We start from the raw sequence: 16,598 nt of genomic DNA on the forward strand, positions 1-16,598 counted from the left end.
CGAGTGCTGTTGTGGCGCCCAGAACGGTAACGTCAAAGGGACCCAGGTGACCGGAGCAAACCTCCTGCAAGGGTCGGGGATGTGGCCTCAGGTGAAGCCGAGAGATGGCTTCCCTAGGAGGGAAGAGGAAAAGCCGTGCTCAGGGAAGGAAGCAATGGCTAACAAAGCACGGAGGCCAGGGCCAGCGTGGCACTTTCAGGGCCCAGAGTCACCTCTGACCGACCAGAGCACAGCCTGGAACGGGAGAAAGGAGGGAATGTCAGACACAGCTGGCAGGGTACTTGGCTTTCGTGTGCTCAGAACTTCAAGCAGAAAAAAGCAAAGGAACTCCCTCAGGTTCAAAGGAAGTCTCTACTTCATGTGGAAAAACAACCTCCAGATGCAAGCCTTTAGATGAATTTTAGGTTAAAAAATGCAGTGCAAGCATTTACCTCTTAACGCTTTGCAACGTGCAAAAACAGATGAATTCTTTTGAGGAGTAACATCAATAGGGAGGTGTCAACAGTCAGCAACTTGTCCACTGGAAAGAGTCCCCTTCCTCTGGGAGATGCCCGTGGTGGGTCCCGAGGGAAGCACACTGAGACCTCGGGACGAGGGTCTCCCAAGGAGGAAGGGGAGAGGGTTGGACCAGGGTCTGGTTAAGGGTTTAAGTCGGGGAAATCCAGAGAGGAGCCCAGAGCTCTGGACCAGGACACAGCACTACGTGAGCAGGTTCTGTGAGGGGCTGCGGTGATTCAGAACATTCACGTCTTCCGGGGCCATGACTGGACACAGGCCAGTCTATTGTCATCAGTCTTAATCCACACATTTCCAGCCCGTCCCAGCAGGACATGACGGGGGTCTGCACTGGCAGCTGAAGCCTAGCGGTGGGTGGCAGATGCTCCTGTGGTTGGATGAAACGGGGCAAAGCCAGGAGGCGGAGACTGACGGCAAGCTGAGCCCAGAGGAAATGGCGACGCAAGCGCCCTGTCCCATGGTGGGGGCACAGGGTGTTGGACAATGTGCAAATGTCACACACTGCCCCCCCTTTCAGTGGGCAGCCCTCGTCACAGCAGCCCTGACTTGGCTCTCAGAGCATAAAAATAAGAAAAGAGTCAGTGAGATCTGGATTCAAACCCAGCTTGAGCCCTCAGTAGGTGTGCAGATTATTTAATAACTTTGAATGTATCCTTTAGTTTGTAGAATAAAAATATCTGCTTGATTGTAAGAAGCAGCAAGGTAACATTAGCTACCTTATACAGTAGCTGGCATATGATATGGTAGGTATATGAGAAGTGATAGACGTAATAACAAAACCAAATAATACCTACAAATGTTCCCTTGTGATGGGTCACAGCCCACCACCATCTGGAAATCCAGTTCCAAGTGCCCTGAGCGATAAGAACTGGCTACCAGGGTAATGTGATAATGAAATGACAATATAACAGCTGACTTTTCTTGCTTGTAAATAGCATCACTGAGAATTATACTAGAGGCAAGAAAACATCTGCATAATAGTAGGACCACTAAATATCCCGGCTTGCAGCATTTCCAAAAGAGTGCTCAGAATCACGTCCTTCACTTATAATACGGGATGAGCTTGGCTCATCTTACGCAATAAATGTCCCAATTATTGAAGCAAAGAGATGGCAGTGGAGGTTCTCCTTACAGATGCACAAAACATCAATTGCCCATGTTCTATAAAAGTAAAGCGCATTAGTAACTACCTGTGAATATCTCTGCAGGCTGGTATTTCTAGTCTAATGGAGAAGAAAGGCTCAGAAATCTCAGTATACTGCTCTGATAAAACAGACTTGCTCTGTGTGATGTCATTTACTGAGTTACAGTCACTATTATCGTAATGATTATTTTACCGCTCTCAGATACCTTGCAGTGTTTTCCTAGCTCTCTTGCAGGCCACGCCTTTCCTAACTGTGTTACACAAAGGACCCGAACAGCCAAGTCACAGGTGGAAAAGCAGGCATGGCTCACAAACATGGGTAAAGATTTTCAACCTTACTCATAATTTTTTTAAAAACCCACTTTTTTCATTATCAAGTTGGCAAAGGTACAGAATTTGATAATATGCAAAGTTGGCAAGAGTGGAGAAAACAAGTAAAATGACATCTTAATGGTACAGCTGCTTTGGAATAAAATTTGTACTACCTATCCAAACTTAAAATGCATACACCTTTTAACCTACTAATTCCATTTCTAGGAATCACAAAAGGTTTCCATTTGTAGCCTGTGACACCGCCCCCAAACAAGACTATGGCCCTGCCCTTAAAGCCTGGGACCTGGCATTGACTCGATCTGCTTATGGATGAAAGTCCTTCCAGGAGTCCGCTTCCAGAACAGGGGGCTTTCATCCACACTGAGTATTTTCTCCGGCAGGTGATCTTCCTCCCCAGTCCGCGCACCCGGAGTCTCCGAACATCCTCGGCTGCCTTCACGCCGGCGCTCACAGCCTCGCTGCTCACGCTCGCCTCAGGAAGGAACGTGGGTTCTTGAATCCTTCCCACCGCCCAGAGCCGGCGGTACAGTCAGCATCACCGTCGGGGCAGCCTTTTCTTTCCGCATCGCCAGCAAACTTTCTGCTTTGACCACGACCTTCACGGTGCTGAGAGGGACACACTTCTGTCTGGTCTCCAGTGTGTTCACGAGCAGTCTCTCCCTGTCTGAGTCCGGCCCTCCCCAAGTCTGTGTCGGCCTCGTGGCTCCAGTGGGGCAGACGCTCTTGTTCTCCAGGATCGTAGCTGCAGCGGGGGGGGACCTGCCTGAGTGGCGACCACCAACCACCCCTGGTTTCTACCTTCATGGTCCTTAATCACTTTTCCTTTCCTTTCCGGGTCAATCCCTCCATGTGGCCTCTCACTGCAACAATTAGCTATGGATTCTGTATGTTTAGGGGCCATGATGAATGAAACAATGTGAGATTGATTCAGCACAAGAGAAAATGTCGCCATCGAGAGACATGGTGAACACGAGAGGCGTGAGGCTGCTGCTGCTGCCAGCAACACAGTGTTCTGCTTACAGCAAACTATTTTTCTAATAAGTAGAAAGAGTACAATCTACAATAGCAATTAAAAGCATAATATAGTTAATACATAAACTGGTTGCGCAGTTGTTTACTATCATTATCAATTATAGTGTCCTGTACCTGATCGTATATGCTACACTTTTATAGGGCAGGCAGCACAGGAGGTTTATGGACACCGGCCTCACCTCAGACAGGTGAGGCATGCGTTGTCCGGTGACGTTAGGGCATCACTAGGTGACAGGAACATCTCAGCTCCATTATCATCTTATGGGACCACCCCTGTAATATGTGGTCCGGTGTTGACAGAAATGTCACTATGTGATATGCGACTGTATATACATTCATCTTTCAACAGCATGGATGGAAGGACAAGTATCACCAACCTTTACATGGCAATACTGAGGATTCGTTTAGTTGTCTAATTCAGCTCGAAGGGACAGAAACGGGACCACACCCAGGTCGTCTGAGCCCAAGTTCAGTGCACTACGTGCACCGACCGCTGCCTGACGTGGGAGCGACAGCTGAAAACCAGACCCGGATTTGCGCCTGAGGCTTCATCGCAGAATACTTCATCGCTCGCAGCTGGGGCTTTTAGGCTCCAAGTTCTTCTTCTGAAACACGACCCCGTCTTTAAATGCTGTGTGTCCCGAATCTGCAAGCCTGTCTACACTCCAAAGGTTCTCCACCTTCAGAAGCTGAGTTCCTGTGAATTCTGTAAAAAGCTTTGTTTTTCTCATTATAGTCTTCGTAGTGAGGGCAGCGACTTTAACTGGAAGTTCTGATTACAAACTATAGGCCTATGGGCAAAATACAAGAATATCCACCAGGCTCACCCGCCTGGGTTTTGTTGAGCCTCTTCACTCCCTCGGTCAGTGTTCTTCCTGCCCGAGGTTAAGGGCCGGCTCTTCCCGGTCACTGCGAAAGGCCCCTTCTGCAAAGGCAGCCGAAACAGGCCATCCCTGGAAGAGACGCCTGCGCTTTCTGTCCCCAACACTGTCTGAGATGATCAGATACGGCTGTGCCTATGAGACAGGGTGCAGTGAACTTTTTGACAAATATAAACCACATTCCAATAACCTCCTTAGAGAACAAATCTGGCGACAGGAAATGTCAACACCGATAATCATAGAAATTTCTTTGAAATTAATAGTTCGGAGTAATTAGCGTCTGCTGCTTCCTACGGCGGTAATTACAGACCATCAGGGACGTCGTGATCTCTCGGATTTCCTGCTTTAAACATTCGATGCTAAGGATAAAAGATTATTTTAAAAATAATCTTTGAGATCTTAGCTATGGGAATATAAACACTACTTTCAGGACACTAAGCTAATGACATCTCTCATAATTCAGGAAATTTAAATTTTACTTGACTTGCTAGTGAAATATGCTAATAGGTGCCATTTCACATGAGAATTGAGTTCAGAAGTATAGACATATCCACATTTAAATGCCTGAGGGCTTCTTTTCCCCCTTCATTTAAAATTAAACATTTACCTCCCATTCCGAATTATTAGTAAAAGTTATTCATTGCATGCTAGTTAGAAAAAAAATCCATGTTAGGTTATACTATTTCGTTGTAGCAACTCCTCAGCAGCTTTCTTTTTCAGACTAATTTCCATATGGTAGTCTTTAGATAAATAATCTGTTGACTTCGGTTTTCCCTCTCATAACCCCCAGTCGTTCCCCTACAGTGAATCCCCTATGAAGGACTAATATGCTGATCTGGATAATACATATTATCTCAATGAACAACCGTATTGCTGTATTTGATACTTGTTTTTACACGGAAATGATTGCCCATTAAAAGAGTAGCTGCTCAGCTCCGATGTGTGAGCTACTCTGTAAGACGCAAAAGAGGAAAACAGACGAGGCCTCTCATTCTCAGGGAGTTTCTGATCTTGTTGAGGAGACGATGGGAAGATGGAAACGCTGATAAAACCAACAGAAGGCCTAAGCTTCCGCTACAGAAACAAGATGGCCTTGTGTTATTGGAAACGGGACAAAGGAGTGAGAAGTCAAAGCAGGTGGGTACCTGTGCCCAGGTCCCTGGGGGATGCGGACGCCCGGACAAGGACTAGAAGCTCCGCACAGAAAGAAAACAACACGTGGTGAGCGCCTCACCGATACTGAGCGGGGGTTCCGGGGGCTCCACACTGACACTGCATTGGGAGAGAAGCTAGACCTCGGGGCACAAGGGGAGGAGAGGAGACAAGGGAGGAGCCATGGCCGGAGCTGGGAAGGTGGCATCCCTTTACGAGAGGCAGAGGTGGGGTCATAGGAATGGGGTAGAAACTGCCAAAGCAGAGAGTGGGAAAAGAGAAATAAGATGATCTGAATAACCAGTACTAATTGTCTGTCTGTATAAGTGGGCAGTGGAAAGGCCAAGAGAGACTGAATAACAAATGGACAATGGATCTATATACACATATCATATATATCACTCATGGATATAATATATATATATATCTGGTCAGACCCACAGTCTGCAGCACCCTGCTCAGAACACCAGCCCATCATCTTCCATAACCAGCCCAGAAAGCCCATCTGCCGTAAGTCAGACCTGTACAAAGACTTGTAACTACCTCTAGTAACAATCCAGAAATCCAAACAATAACTTTTATAACCAAAGTGGCCAGGACTCGGTTCATCACAGCTAGCTTTCCTAATTTTTGTCCCTGCTTCCACCTTAAGACCAACCAGAGACAGTGAAATATGCTTCTGAGGCCACTCATGTAAGGTGCCAGTTTCCAGCTCCCCCAGCCCAACGGCCCCCTAAGAGCACACCTGAGGGCTTCCTTCTCCCCTCCCTAAAGCACTCCCACCCCTCTGCCTGCCTCTGCGTCTCTACTGCATGCACGTGACAGGGGCTGCCCCTCTTGCTATAGCACGCCCTGGATGAATGGCCTTTGTGTTCTCACTTGGTGGTCTCCATTTCTGCAGGGTCACGTGCACAGACAGAGGCTGGCTTTGAGAAAGCAGGAGAAACCGCTTCCTGTGAATAGCACGGGAGGAGGGAAGGATGAGTGAGGACACACGGGGATGCCGCGCCGGAAGGGAAGCTGAAGGAGCTGTCTCGGGGGGACGCCACCTTCTGAATTAATGTCACCTCTGAAGAGGGACGCAGATGTCAAGGTCAGAGCTTTAGCAAAGCGAAAGGAGTTTAGAAATAGAAAGACAAGGGGGAGTCAATAAGAAACGGATAAAACAGCTCGCTTCTGTTTAATATAGTGGTTTGAGCCTAAGTGCTTATTGCCTCTCTTTCTTGAGATTCTAGAAGATTCTGTAAAAAAAAATAGAAATGGTATAAAAGAAAAACACACTAAGACAATTACAAAGGAAACGGGTTCATTGTGTTTTCAAATGGGGACCGTGGGCGAGGATGTCAGACGCAAGCGCTGGGTCTTTGTTCTCCCTTTCATCTCCATCACCATGTCGTTATGTGGGAAATCCATCAGCTGTGCCAGGTGCGCTGGGCTTTTTCCGTCTGCGGTGTTCCCCTGGGGTGTGCAGGTGTGGAGGAAAGCTTCTCTTTCTCTCCAGACGGTGCTCAAAGCGCTCGGATATCACACAGGAAGCCCAAACCAAATGGAGTCTCCAACATGTGGGGGCGCCGGGTAAAGACACCACTGGGGTGATGGATACAAAGCTCGGCAGATCAAAGTCAATGTGGATAAAAGGAATCTCACAAGGAAAGCCCATCATTTTAGAAAAGGATAAAACATGCATTGTAAGCTCTTCCTCATTGTCCCTTTTATCCACAAAGTAAGACGAAACTTAGAAGGGGGCGGTGAACACCTGCAGTGAACTCTTGTCCCTTAATGAAAAGAGTAACAGCCGACATTGCTTGATCATCTATTGAAGGGGCTTGCATATTCAGTCCTTACGGAAACCTTTCCAGTACGGCACCGCAACTGTCTGCATTCGACAGATTAAAAGCATGTGGCACAGACAAGTAGGAAACTTACCCAAGACCTTCAATCTCCTACCCGGTGCAGCCAGAGTCAGAACCGGGTAATTGGGGCTCTCAGAACATGGTCTCCTGTCTATACTATGAAAAGAAGGAAGGGGAAGTGGTGGGGGGAGGGCAGTATTGCTCAGTCACAAAAGTAATTAAAAGAGGTTTTGCTCTGGTGTCATTGTACTTTTTCCCCAGTATCCTTGGGGGCAATCTAAGTTCCAACAGGGCCACCTTTGGAACCTGGGTCTTTAGTAGAATTCTCCATGAAAGGAACCAGGGAGTAGATAATACCATGTCTCAGAGCAAAAACAAAAAGAAAAAAAAATCAGAATGGGGCGAGACCAGCTTGCTGTCGCCAGAAAGCAAGGTTGATCTCAAACAGGTGGAATAGTGTCAAAGAAGTACAAAAGACAGCCCTGTCTAGCTAAATAAAAACAACTTGGGCATTGAAGGAAAAAACAATGATCAAACTCTGTCGCAGCCTGTTGAGTCTGTTTGGACGGCTCTAAGGTCACGACACACTAGATGAGAAAGCACAGAACACGAGCAGGCGACTGGCAGTGCGTGCGGGGGCCTCAGTGCTGTCTTCTACAAGCGTTACCCTGAGGAGCCAAATCACGCATGTCCTACAGCAGAGGTACAGCTCTGTTCTCGATGTAGATATGGGCACTGATAAAGATCATTATTTTAAGTAAGAAAATAATGGATCAGAGGAAGAAATCCAGAACACAAAGTATGTGAAAATAGAACTTAGAGAAGTCAGCTTTTTTTTTTCATTGCTTTTTAGAGAGGAAGGGAGAGAGAGAGAGAAAGAGAGAGAAGCATCGATTGACTGTCTTCTCGTATGCACCCTGAACAGGGATCAAACCTGTAAACTGGGTATGTGCCCTGACCAGGCATCGAACCTCTGACCCCTCAGTCTACGGGATAGTGTTCCAACCAACTGAGCCACACCGGCTAGGGCAAAAAGTCAGCTTTTTAATAGAGAAATTAAACAATTTAGAAAGTATATGTAAAAAGTGTGTTTGTGTCTGATGCCTGCTATACGTTCTGTGGCCAAACCCTGGCACTCTAGGCCACCCCTTACTGAAGGATGACTTGGTAACTTAAACACTGGGGACTCAGCCTAAGATACTCCCTGGGTCCTGTCTTTTGTAGACCCAAGTCCATTCACTTGAGGATGAAAAAGGTTTCTTGGGTTCAGGAACAGTGGATATCACACATGCACACAGAGCTGGTCCATTCCCTTCCTGCTTCAGAACAAGTAGGAATAAGAGAAAATACATCCACAGATTTGCGGGCAAGAGTGAGCAGAAATAAGCCAGTGACCTCCCAGGCATGGGGCTGATTCAAGAGGACGAAGGGCGAGTGTGAGGATGCCCAGGAGCAGGGGCCTCCATAAATACCTGGACAGAAGAGGTGGCAGGCATCCCCCAAAGGCAGTGATAACCCACCCCAAATTTTATGTTTACTCAGCTTGTCTAGCGAGTTTGCAGAAATGAACTCCCATGTTGGTATGGGAACTGGGCCTGCGGTGGGCAGGGGCAGGGTGCAGACTAGTTCTGGGTGGATTTATCAGGGAGGTGTGGTCAAGAAAGGTCCTTTTCTCGTGAGTGTCTAGTCCAATAAATGAGTGAGTAAAAACCTAAAACAACTAGAGTAGGATCGCTCCAGGAGAGGTGAGACAGATGTAGGTGCAAAGTTCAAAACAGAAGCCTGGCCTCTGTAAGAGTGGGCGTTCCGCTGAGAGCAGGTGTTCTGCACCTGAGTAGCACCTGGAGGTAAGTTCCCTCATCTCTGCGGGTCCCTGGGGGTGTGATGTGTAGGAACTTTTCAGGGCACAGTTAACTCTTACAAGAATGACCTAGTGTGATAAATAGGGGCTCTAGTAAATCATAAAATAGCCAAGCCACAGCACACATGCAATCTAAACTGGCAGAATAAGCCACTCTCTTTTTTTTTAATTGCTTTGAGAAAGAAACATTGATGCGCTGCTCCGCCCATCTGTGCATTCATTGGTTGATTCCAGCACGTGCTCTGACTGGGGACGGAACCTGCAACCTTGGCTTATCCAGATGACACTCTAACCTACCGAGACACTCGGTCAGGGCCAAATAAGCCTTTCTTAATTCTCCAGTGAGGCTCCAGAGCCCACCGAGATGTAATTCCCTAGCTGAAACGAGAGATTTACATTTCACCCCCTTAAGTAGTCAAGGGCCATGGAGGCGTATATTTAAAGGGACTGAATCAGCAATGACAAACACCCTGGGAAATGGTGAAAAGTACACAGACATTCAGCACGGAGAAACAAAAGAATAAGTCAAAGTCATTTACTGAGTCAGAAGATCTTGTTTCTGAGCATAACAACTGAGCTTTTAACCAAAAGCACTTTGGAGGATAAGTTTAGAGCAGTTTTTATTTTATAGATTCCTGTGGAAATTATGATCACTGAGGGCATCATTATTCTACTACTAGTGCAGTATTACAGCAGCAGAGTAATAAAAGGGGAAAGAGAAATACGGCAGACAGAAGAATTACAAATAGGATATTTTCTATAGGGAGATACTTTTTTTTAGAAAGACATATAAAAGTGAGCGGTGTGACTCGGAGTAGCAGAGATGAGAAGAAGTAAATAATACATGTAGGAAAGAGTGCACTGGGAGAGGAGAACTTGGGAAGAAGTAGTCGAAACAGCGAGAAGCTGCGGACAGAGTTGATATTCTTTCAACTCTCCGGAGTGAGAAGAGGTAGGAAGGTAAAGGGAGTTTAATTACAAAGTAAGAGGACCTCACCAAAGAACTGAGCAAGCAGTCCCCTTTGCCATAGCGATGCCCAAGGAGAAAAGCATGAAGAGGCAACCGTGGCAGTATGGAAAAGGGAACTGGAGGCTGAGCAGCCTGTGCTCTCACTACCGCCACCTAGAGGTCTGTCAGCCAGGCACAAAAGAAGGTGGGAGAGAGTCCTGGACGTGGGAACTGGAGGTTGTCTATAATGACGAGGGAGCGGGTGATGTAAGAAAATGCCACACAATTAAAATGAGAAGCATGGAGACAAGACGGCGGGACAATGGACCGTGTCCCACCAGAGGTCGGAAGCACACTGGGGTACCAGGACTCGCAGTTGCCCAGCAAGCAGAAGATCCAAGGGACACACACACAGAATGTGCCTATTACATGGCTGAGAACGTAGAACAGAAGCAGAGGACACAGGGGGAGAGGCTGTAGAAAACCGGAAGACCTGGAGGGGCTGCAGATTCCAGAAAAGACAGCCGCGTGCAGGGATGGCACCCAGTAACCAGGCCGTGACTCCAACAGACCAGGGGAGTGGTTGGTCATTGACGAATACGTTCTGGAAGGAGGGGCAAGCTGTGTTGACTCATCAGCTGAGTGGCTGATTAAGATGGAAGAAAGAACCAGACCCACGTTCCAATCGTATGAATTCAAAGTCAAATTTAGATTCAATTATAGCTTCCCCCAAGTGAAAGAGACATAATTTTAAGGTTCCCTTTTGTTGTTGTTGTTGGAAACTACCTCCTACAGGTGGCAATGTGTGTTAAAAGGTACGGGGTGTTTTGTCTTAAGGCAGTTGTTACAGTTTGGCCTTTATAAAGTTGCTTTCTAGGTGCTGGGGTTTGCCCTTCAAAGCACCCAGCAGTCTTCCTTATAGGGTGAGGCCAGGGAGGAGCAGCCAGCCCAATGAGGAGTCCCTGGCCCCTCGTCCACAGAGAGTTCGGAGCTTTCAGCGAGAAGAGGCGAATGATCACTGTTGTTCTATTGCCTTCCTTGTGCTCCCAATACACGTTTTCTCCCAAATTCAGTCTGGGAAGTAAATGCATTTAGAAACACCTTTTGAACATGAAGGAATACATCTAAAATGTATACTGATGTCTCTCCTGCATCCTTTGTTCTGTATATAATGCAGTTGCCTGGTAACCAGACTCTAATATGTCGTGGGCTAAAAAGAAAACAAACTTCAATTGCCCTTTTCAGATTTTCTTTTTGTGCCATTCAACCCTCAAGACAAAATACCCAGGATAAAAACTCACATCCACCTTACCAGGTGGTTGATTTTAAGGTAGAAAGGAGGACATTTAGACTAATGTTTCTTCCCACAAGGGAAAATTACAATTAAAATGCATTAGAAGCGCTGATTCATAAAAACTGTTGTGATTTTGTGGGCTGACTTCAGTTTCGCAGCAGCAGGAATGTAAAAATAGACCTCTTATCTCTCTGTCCCCCTCTCGGTGCTTTGCTACACCCTCCTGGTGACCACCATCCTCCTCCTCCTCTCGGGGATGAGTAGGAAGAGGAGGCCCAGGGAGGCACTGTTTAATGTGAATGCAGAGACATTCTTCAGAAACATAAAGGCAAAGCTGCTGTCATTTCGAGATGGATACACTGTGCGCCACGTTGGGTCAGACTGAGCAGGCCTGTGCATCCTCAAAGACACGTTCATCTATTTGACCCCTCACTTCAAGTTGGTGTTTTTCAAACTGCCATTTGATGGCACAACTACCATGGTGTCCTCTGTCCCTTTGGGACCCTCGTGTTTAGCCATCCCCCAAAGAGGCCAAATCCTCACACACAGAATCCTCCAGAAATGCAGACTTGTACAAAATGTCATTCTGTCCACCACCCCTCTGCACAGAATCTGCCCAAATGGCAAAGGGAGTTGAATCTCTACTCATTTTTAGTTTCCCGACCTCAAAGTGCACAGGTCAGCGGACCCAGAATCAGGCCCCTGCTTGAAGCCCGAGGCGAGTTCGGATGAACACGTGTGGTTAGGGCTGCTTCCTCTCCCCAGCCCAGGGCCCTCTGGCTTTCTCGCCCACCCCCTAAAAGAGAATTTTTGTTTGTTACCTCTTACCGACATTTATTTTGACAATTCTTTTCGGACAGCCCGTCCTCATCCTCTCCCATGATGTCCACAGCCGAGAAGATCAAGGCGACGAGAATGGCAAAGCAGCACACCAGGGCGAAGATCACGATGCACTTCTGTTGGGACTGCAGGGGGGACAGGAGATGAAGAAAGAAACAGTCAGAGAAGCAGCTTCCGCGGAGGAAACTCGAGATTCGGTGGGTTTTTCACGATTCCCTGCGCATCCGCTGGGAAAGAGTTCCCGCCCTCACAGCCAGAGAAGGGCAGCTCTCCGGGTGAACACGCCCGAGACCTTCGCTCTTATCCTTAACACCGACTTCACACCCCCACTCTGTTAGAGCCTGTTCCACAATTCACCCGCCGTGTCAGGACTTCCAGAGGAGTCTGCTTTTCTTCTTTCTCCTCAAAAGCAGCCAAGTTCACTCCATGACCCATTCCTGCAAGTTAACAATGAAACAGCAGCTCGGTAATGTTTTCCAGCCCCTGTTGCGACCGTCACCTTCCAAACTCTAGGTTATCAACCTCCTTTCCCAAAGACTCAGGCGAAAGCCCATGACTAGCCATGTGTACAGCTGTTTCCACATGCTGCTTTGTGCCCTGGCCGGGCGGCTCAGTGGGTTGGAGCGTTGTCCCGTGCGCCTAAACATCGCAGGTTCCATCCTAAGTCAGGGAGTATACAGGGGGCAACTTATCAGTGTTTCTCTCTCTTCCCCTTTCTCTCTCTCTCCAAAATCAATAAAAGCATACCCTTGGGGGAGGATAAAATAAAAAATAAAAAAAGAACACTGCTTCGTGGAGCTGAGCGGAGTACAAGAACATCTGTACACGGCACCGCCCTGAGTCGGAGGTCAGCCGCCTCCTGCAGGGAGACAGCAGGTGGCTGTGCTCTTGGGCTGAAGGCAAGCAGAGCCGAGTCGCTGTCGGGCTGTTCATAAATCTTCCCCTGGCTTAGCCATTCACAGCGCTTGCTCTTCAAGCCTTCACACCTTCCTAGCAGATCTGTTTATCACTCCCTCAGAAGCGAAGTCAACTACTTCACCAACTCCGGAGCCACAAAATAAGTTATTAGGAAATGGTCAAACCAGGAAGAGAAAAAGAGTAAGCATTGATTCTTTAAAAAATTGAACTTACTGGGATGACATTGGTAAACAAAATCACGTAGGTTTCAGGGGTACAATTCTGTAACACATCATCCGTGCATTGCATTGTGTGTTCCCCACACCAAGTCACGTCTCCTTCCGTCACCGTTTGTCCCCTATCCTCTCATACCTCCCCCCACCCCCCTTTCCCTCCAGTAATCACCATGCTCTTGTCTATGAGGTTTTTATTTATGTACCTATTTTTGCTTAACCCCTTACAACAAAAAGATTTTAACAAGAGAAAACCCAGTAACGACAAACACTGTTGACTTTGGACTTGACTCGTTTTTCCTCCCTACCCCGGTCTCTCCCTCCATAGTCCAACGCCTTCCTCTTGGCCCTGGCCCACTCTCACCTCACTCCTGGGACTTCACACTTCAGAACTTTCCTTCCACGTTCCCAGAAGTCCACGAGTGCTGATTATAGATGGCACTCTTTGCTTTTCCTGCCTGGCTCAGTGTGCCACAGCTGTACACCTAGCTTCGCCCACCCCTGGATTGTAAGGGAGTACATGAGGCTACTGGGAGATTTTTCACTTCCACTGAGTATGCCCGTAAGCCCCTGAGAGTAGTGAGTGCTTTTTTCTGCCTTTGGAGTGTTTCCCTGGAAAGGCTTACTCTTTTCAACAATGCTGCATGGTCATTGTCATCCGTACAGGTTAGGGGATTAACAAGATGAGTCATCTGCCAGGGCTAGCATCTGGCGAGTGGTAGAACTTGAATGCAAACTCACTGAACTACAACCGAGCAGCAGTGTCAGCAGTTAACATTTCAAGGGCCCCGATGACTTTCCTTCATCCTAAATTCCCTTCCTGGAAACTTCTCTCTCTTTCTTTGCTTTGTCCCAGCACACCAGAGTCCCAGATCAGCCTAGGCATTCTTCATCCAAGTTCTAAATTGCTCATTAATACCCAGCTGTTGAACAATCTTGATGTCTACTAATCAATTCCAAACTTTATCACAGCTGTATTCAAAATACCTTGGGAACCATCCCCTGGGAAATCTTTTAAATCAATTCATCCACAACATGTTTCAGAGATTTCAATCCAGACCTTTGTGAAAATCCACTTTCATCATCATGTTCAGGGCCTGCTCTGGAGAAGGAGGTACATCCCATAGCTCTATGATTTCGCTTTATTTCTCAACACAATTATGTGCTATTATTACCTTGTGATATGAGTCAAGTGCTTGCTCATGTGCAAAGGACTACCTTCATTGTTGAACTTCAAATACGTGTGAACTGAAGAATAAGCATTTCTCTGGAGGTTACAGTACAACAAAATCCTCCTCCAGCCAAAACTCATGGCAACAGATAATGGCACAAAAAGATTGAGAAAAAGAACTAAATAGAATGAGACAGAAAGAGAAAGTTTGTGTCTGCTACCAAAGGTGTCAAACAATCAGATAGGATGTCCTTGGAGATTCTGAAGAAGAGATGAAAAGTACATTTTTTTCCTGTGCTGTGCAATTGTTTTGAAATGTACCCTAGGTTTACTTTAATCAGATATGGTAGGTTGACAGACAAAGAGCCAATTGCCTTGAAAGAAAAGTTTATTACTCAAGAGTTCCCAAGAAGAGGAGAGGGTGTGTTGCACCACAGAAGGCCTCATGGGGGCGCACCAGAGTCGGTCAGCAGGGACAGCCTGGGCCCGAGGCTTTGCTGCGGTTTCCATGGGAAGGCACAGACGAGGCCGAGTAGGCAAGTGTGAGCAAGGTCAGGATTGGATTGCATGAATAATTTTGGTGGGTTCTGACTTACGGGATGGTCTCCAGATGTCTGGTAACTTTAGGGCAGGAGAAAGGTGGCTTGGTGTGTGAAAATAAGATAAAGGAGGTGGCTGGGGGTTTGGACTTTGGATGGACTGGTTTCCATACGTAAGGCTTGCGCATAAGGAAGTTGATTGCTATCTCCAGAAATTAGCCAGCCCTGGGAGGGATGGTCTCTCCAGAATCAGCAAGGCCCCTAATATGTTACAGCATCATCAGATCCAGAAAAAAGAAAACACCATAATATACATTACAGTGCAATAGCCTATCAACCAATCTTAACTCAGAAGCAGTAAAAAACAAAAGAAAATCTGGAAGCTAATTAATTCCAGTGAGCCCACACTCCCATTATTTGCAGCCTGTGAACCCACCTCCTGCTAAGGATACTATATCTTAATAAGCCAAATCTGTGTTACATTGACATAAAAAAATCACACTGGGGTTAGAATTCAATTGGTAGAGAATGATGTAATTCTCTATGCCATTCTTATGATGAAATGGCTAAGCCAGGTGTGATATTTATTAAATGAGATTATATGTATATGTATAATCTCATAACATATATGAGATTATATGTTATTTATTATTATTATATATTATATATAATCTCATTTAATAGCAGAACATTGTATGTTGTCTTATATCTATTTGTAACATCGAGTGATATACTCATCAATAAAAGGCAAGATTTTCCATAATGATATTAAATTGAAAAGTATTTAAATGAAAGGTTCATCTTAAGACATTCAAACTATCAGTCTCTTTTTGGACAGTGGGAAAAGACTGGCTTGCAGAAGCTACAGACGGGCTCACTAATAGGTAGGAACTTCCCCATAGCCAAGGTCCAGTGGAAGCTTCCAGCAGTGGAAGCCAGGGCTTTTAATGACATTATCTCTCATTTCATAACAAGCACGGAGGCCCTTAAATAAGAACTTGTCTCAGCAGAAAGAAACAATAAAATTATAAACAAAATCTCATTTGGGTATACTTCAGTTCTCCAAGCCAGAAATAAATTAAGTCACACGTAATGGGATATCTGACATAGATATATTTGGGCATGAAGGGTTTGCATTTGCCTGACTGCCTAATGATTAAAATGCAGGGCCAAACAAAAATTAATTCGTGAACCAATATTTGTTCAGAGCCTATCTCAACACTATGCCGGACCCTGGAGATTTAGCAGCAAAGAAGACAGACATGGCTTCTCCCCTTGGAGCCTCCATTCCAATTGGAGAGGCAAGTAATAAACGGGTAGACAGGTAAGTAAGCAAAATAACGTCCAATGTTGACAAATGTCGTGTAGACAATGAGTAGGCTGACATGCTGGTGACTGGCGGTGGTAGTTAGGTGAGGCCTCCTTGAAGAAGAGACACTTCTTTTTCTTTATTTTTAAAATATTTTATTTATTTTTTTCTAGAAAGAGGGAAACGGGGGAAGAAAGAGACACAGAAAAACATTGATGTGAGAGAGAAACATCAATAGGTTGCCTTCCGTATGCCCCCAACCAGGGACCTGGCCTGCAACCCAGTATGTGTCCTGACCGGGAACCGAACCTGCTACCTTAGGTTTGCAACATGATGCCTAACCCACTGAGCCACACCAGTCAGCGAAGAAGGGATATTTCGTCCGAGAACTGAAGCTGCGAACCCAGTGAAGTCAGAGGGCAAGAATGGAATCGGGGGAACAGTTAGGAGGCCACCTATTCACCACGTCAGTCGACAGACAAATGACTTAAGAAGAGAAAAATAAGTGAAATAATTCAAATCTTGTTTTGGGGTTAGAGCTGGAGAAGTGACTCTGGGGTTGGTGGAGTGGGTGGGGTGAGCGGGAAAAGGAGG

At 46.4% G+C, this 16,598-nt stretch overlaps 1 protein-coding gene across 2 annotated transcripts in view; it reads right to left on the reverse strand.

The window, feature by feature from the left end:
* PLD5 (phospholipase D family member 5) overlaps nucleotides 1-16,598 on the reverse strand; it is a 213,332-nt gene that overhangs the window by 114,947 nt on the left and 81,787 nt on the right. For both annotated transcript variants that reach the window (XM_045816494.1, XM_045816504.1), the window contains exon 2: nucleotides 11,844-11,980. In XM_045816494.1, coding sequence (XP_045672450.1) covers nucleotides 11,844-11,980 — 137 coding nt within the window. The remainder of the gene's footprint in view (nucleotides 1-11,843; nucleotides 11,981-16,598) is intronic.

The sequence above is a fragment of the Phyllostomus hastatus genome, unplaced genomic scaffold, assembly GCF_019186645.2.
Source record: "Phyllostomus hastatus isolate PE091 unplaced genomic scaffold, TTU_PhHast_1.1 phas_contig_148, whole genome shotgun sequence".
Classification (NCBI taxonomy): Eukaryota; Metazoa; Chordata; class Mammalia; order Chiroptera; family Phyllostomidae; genus Phyllostomus; species Phyllostomus hastatus.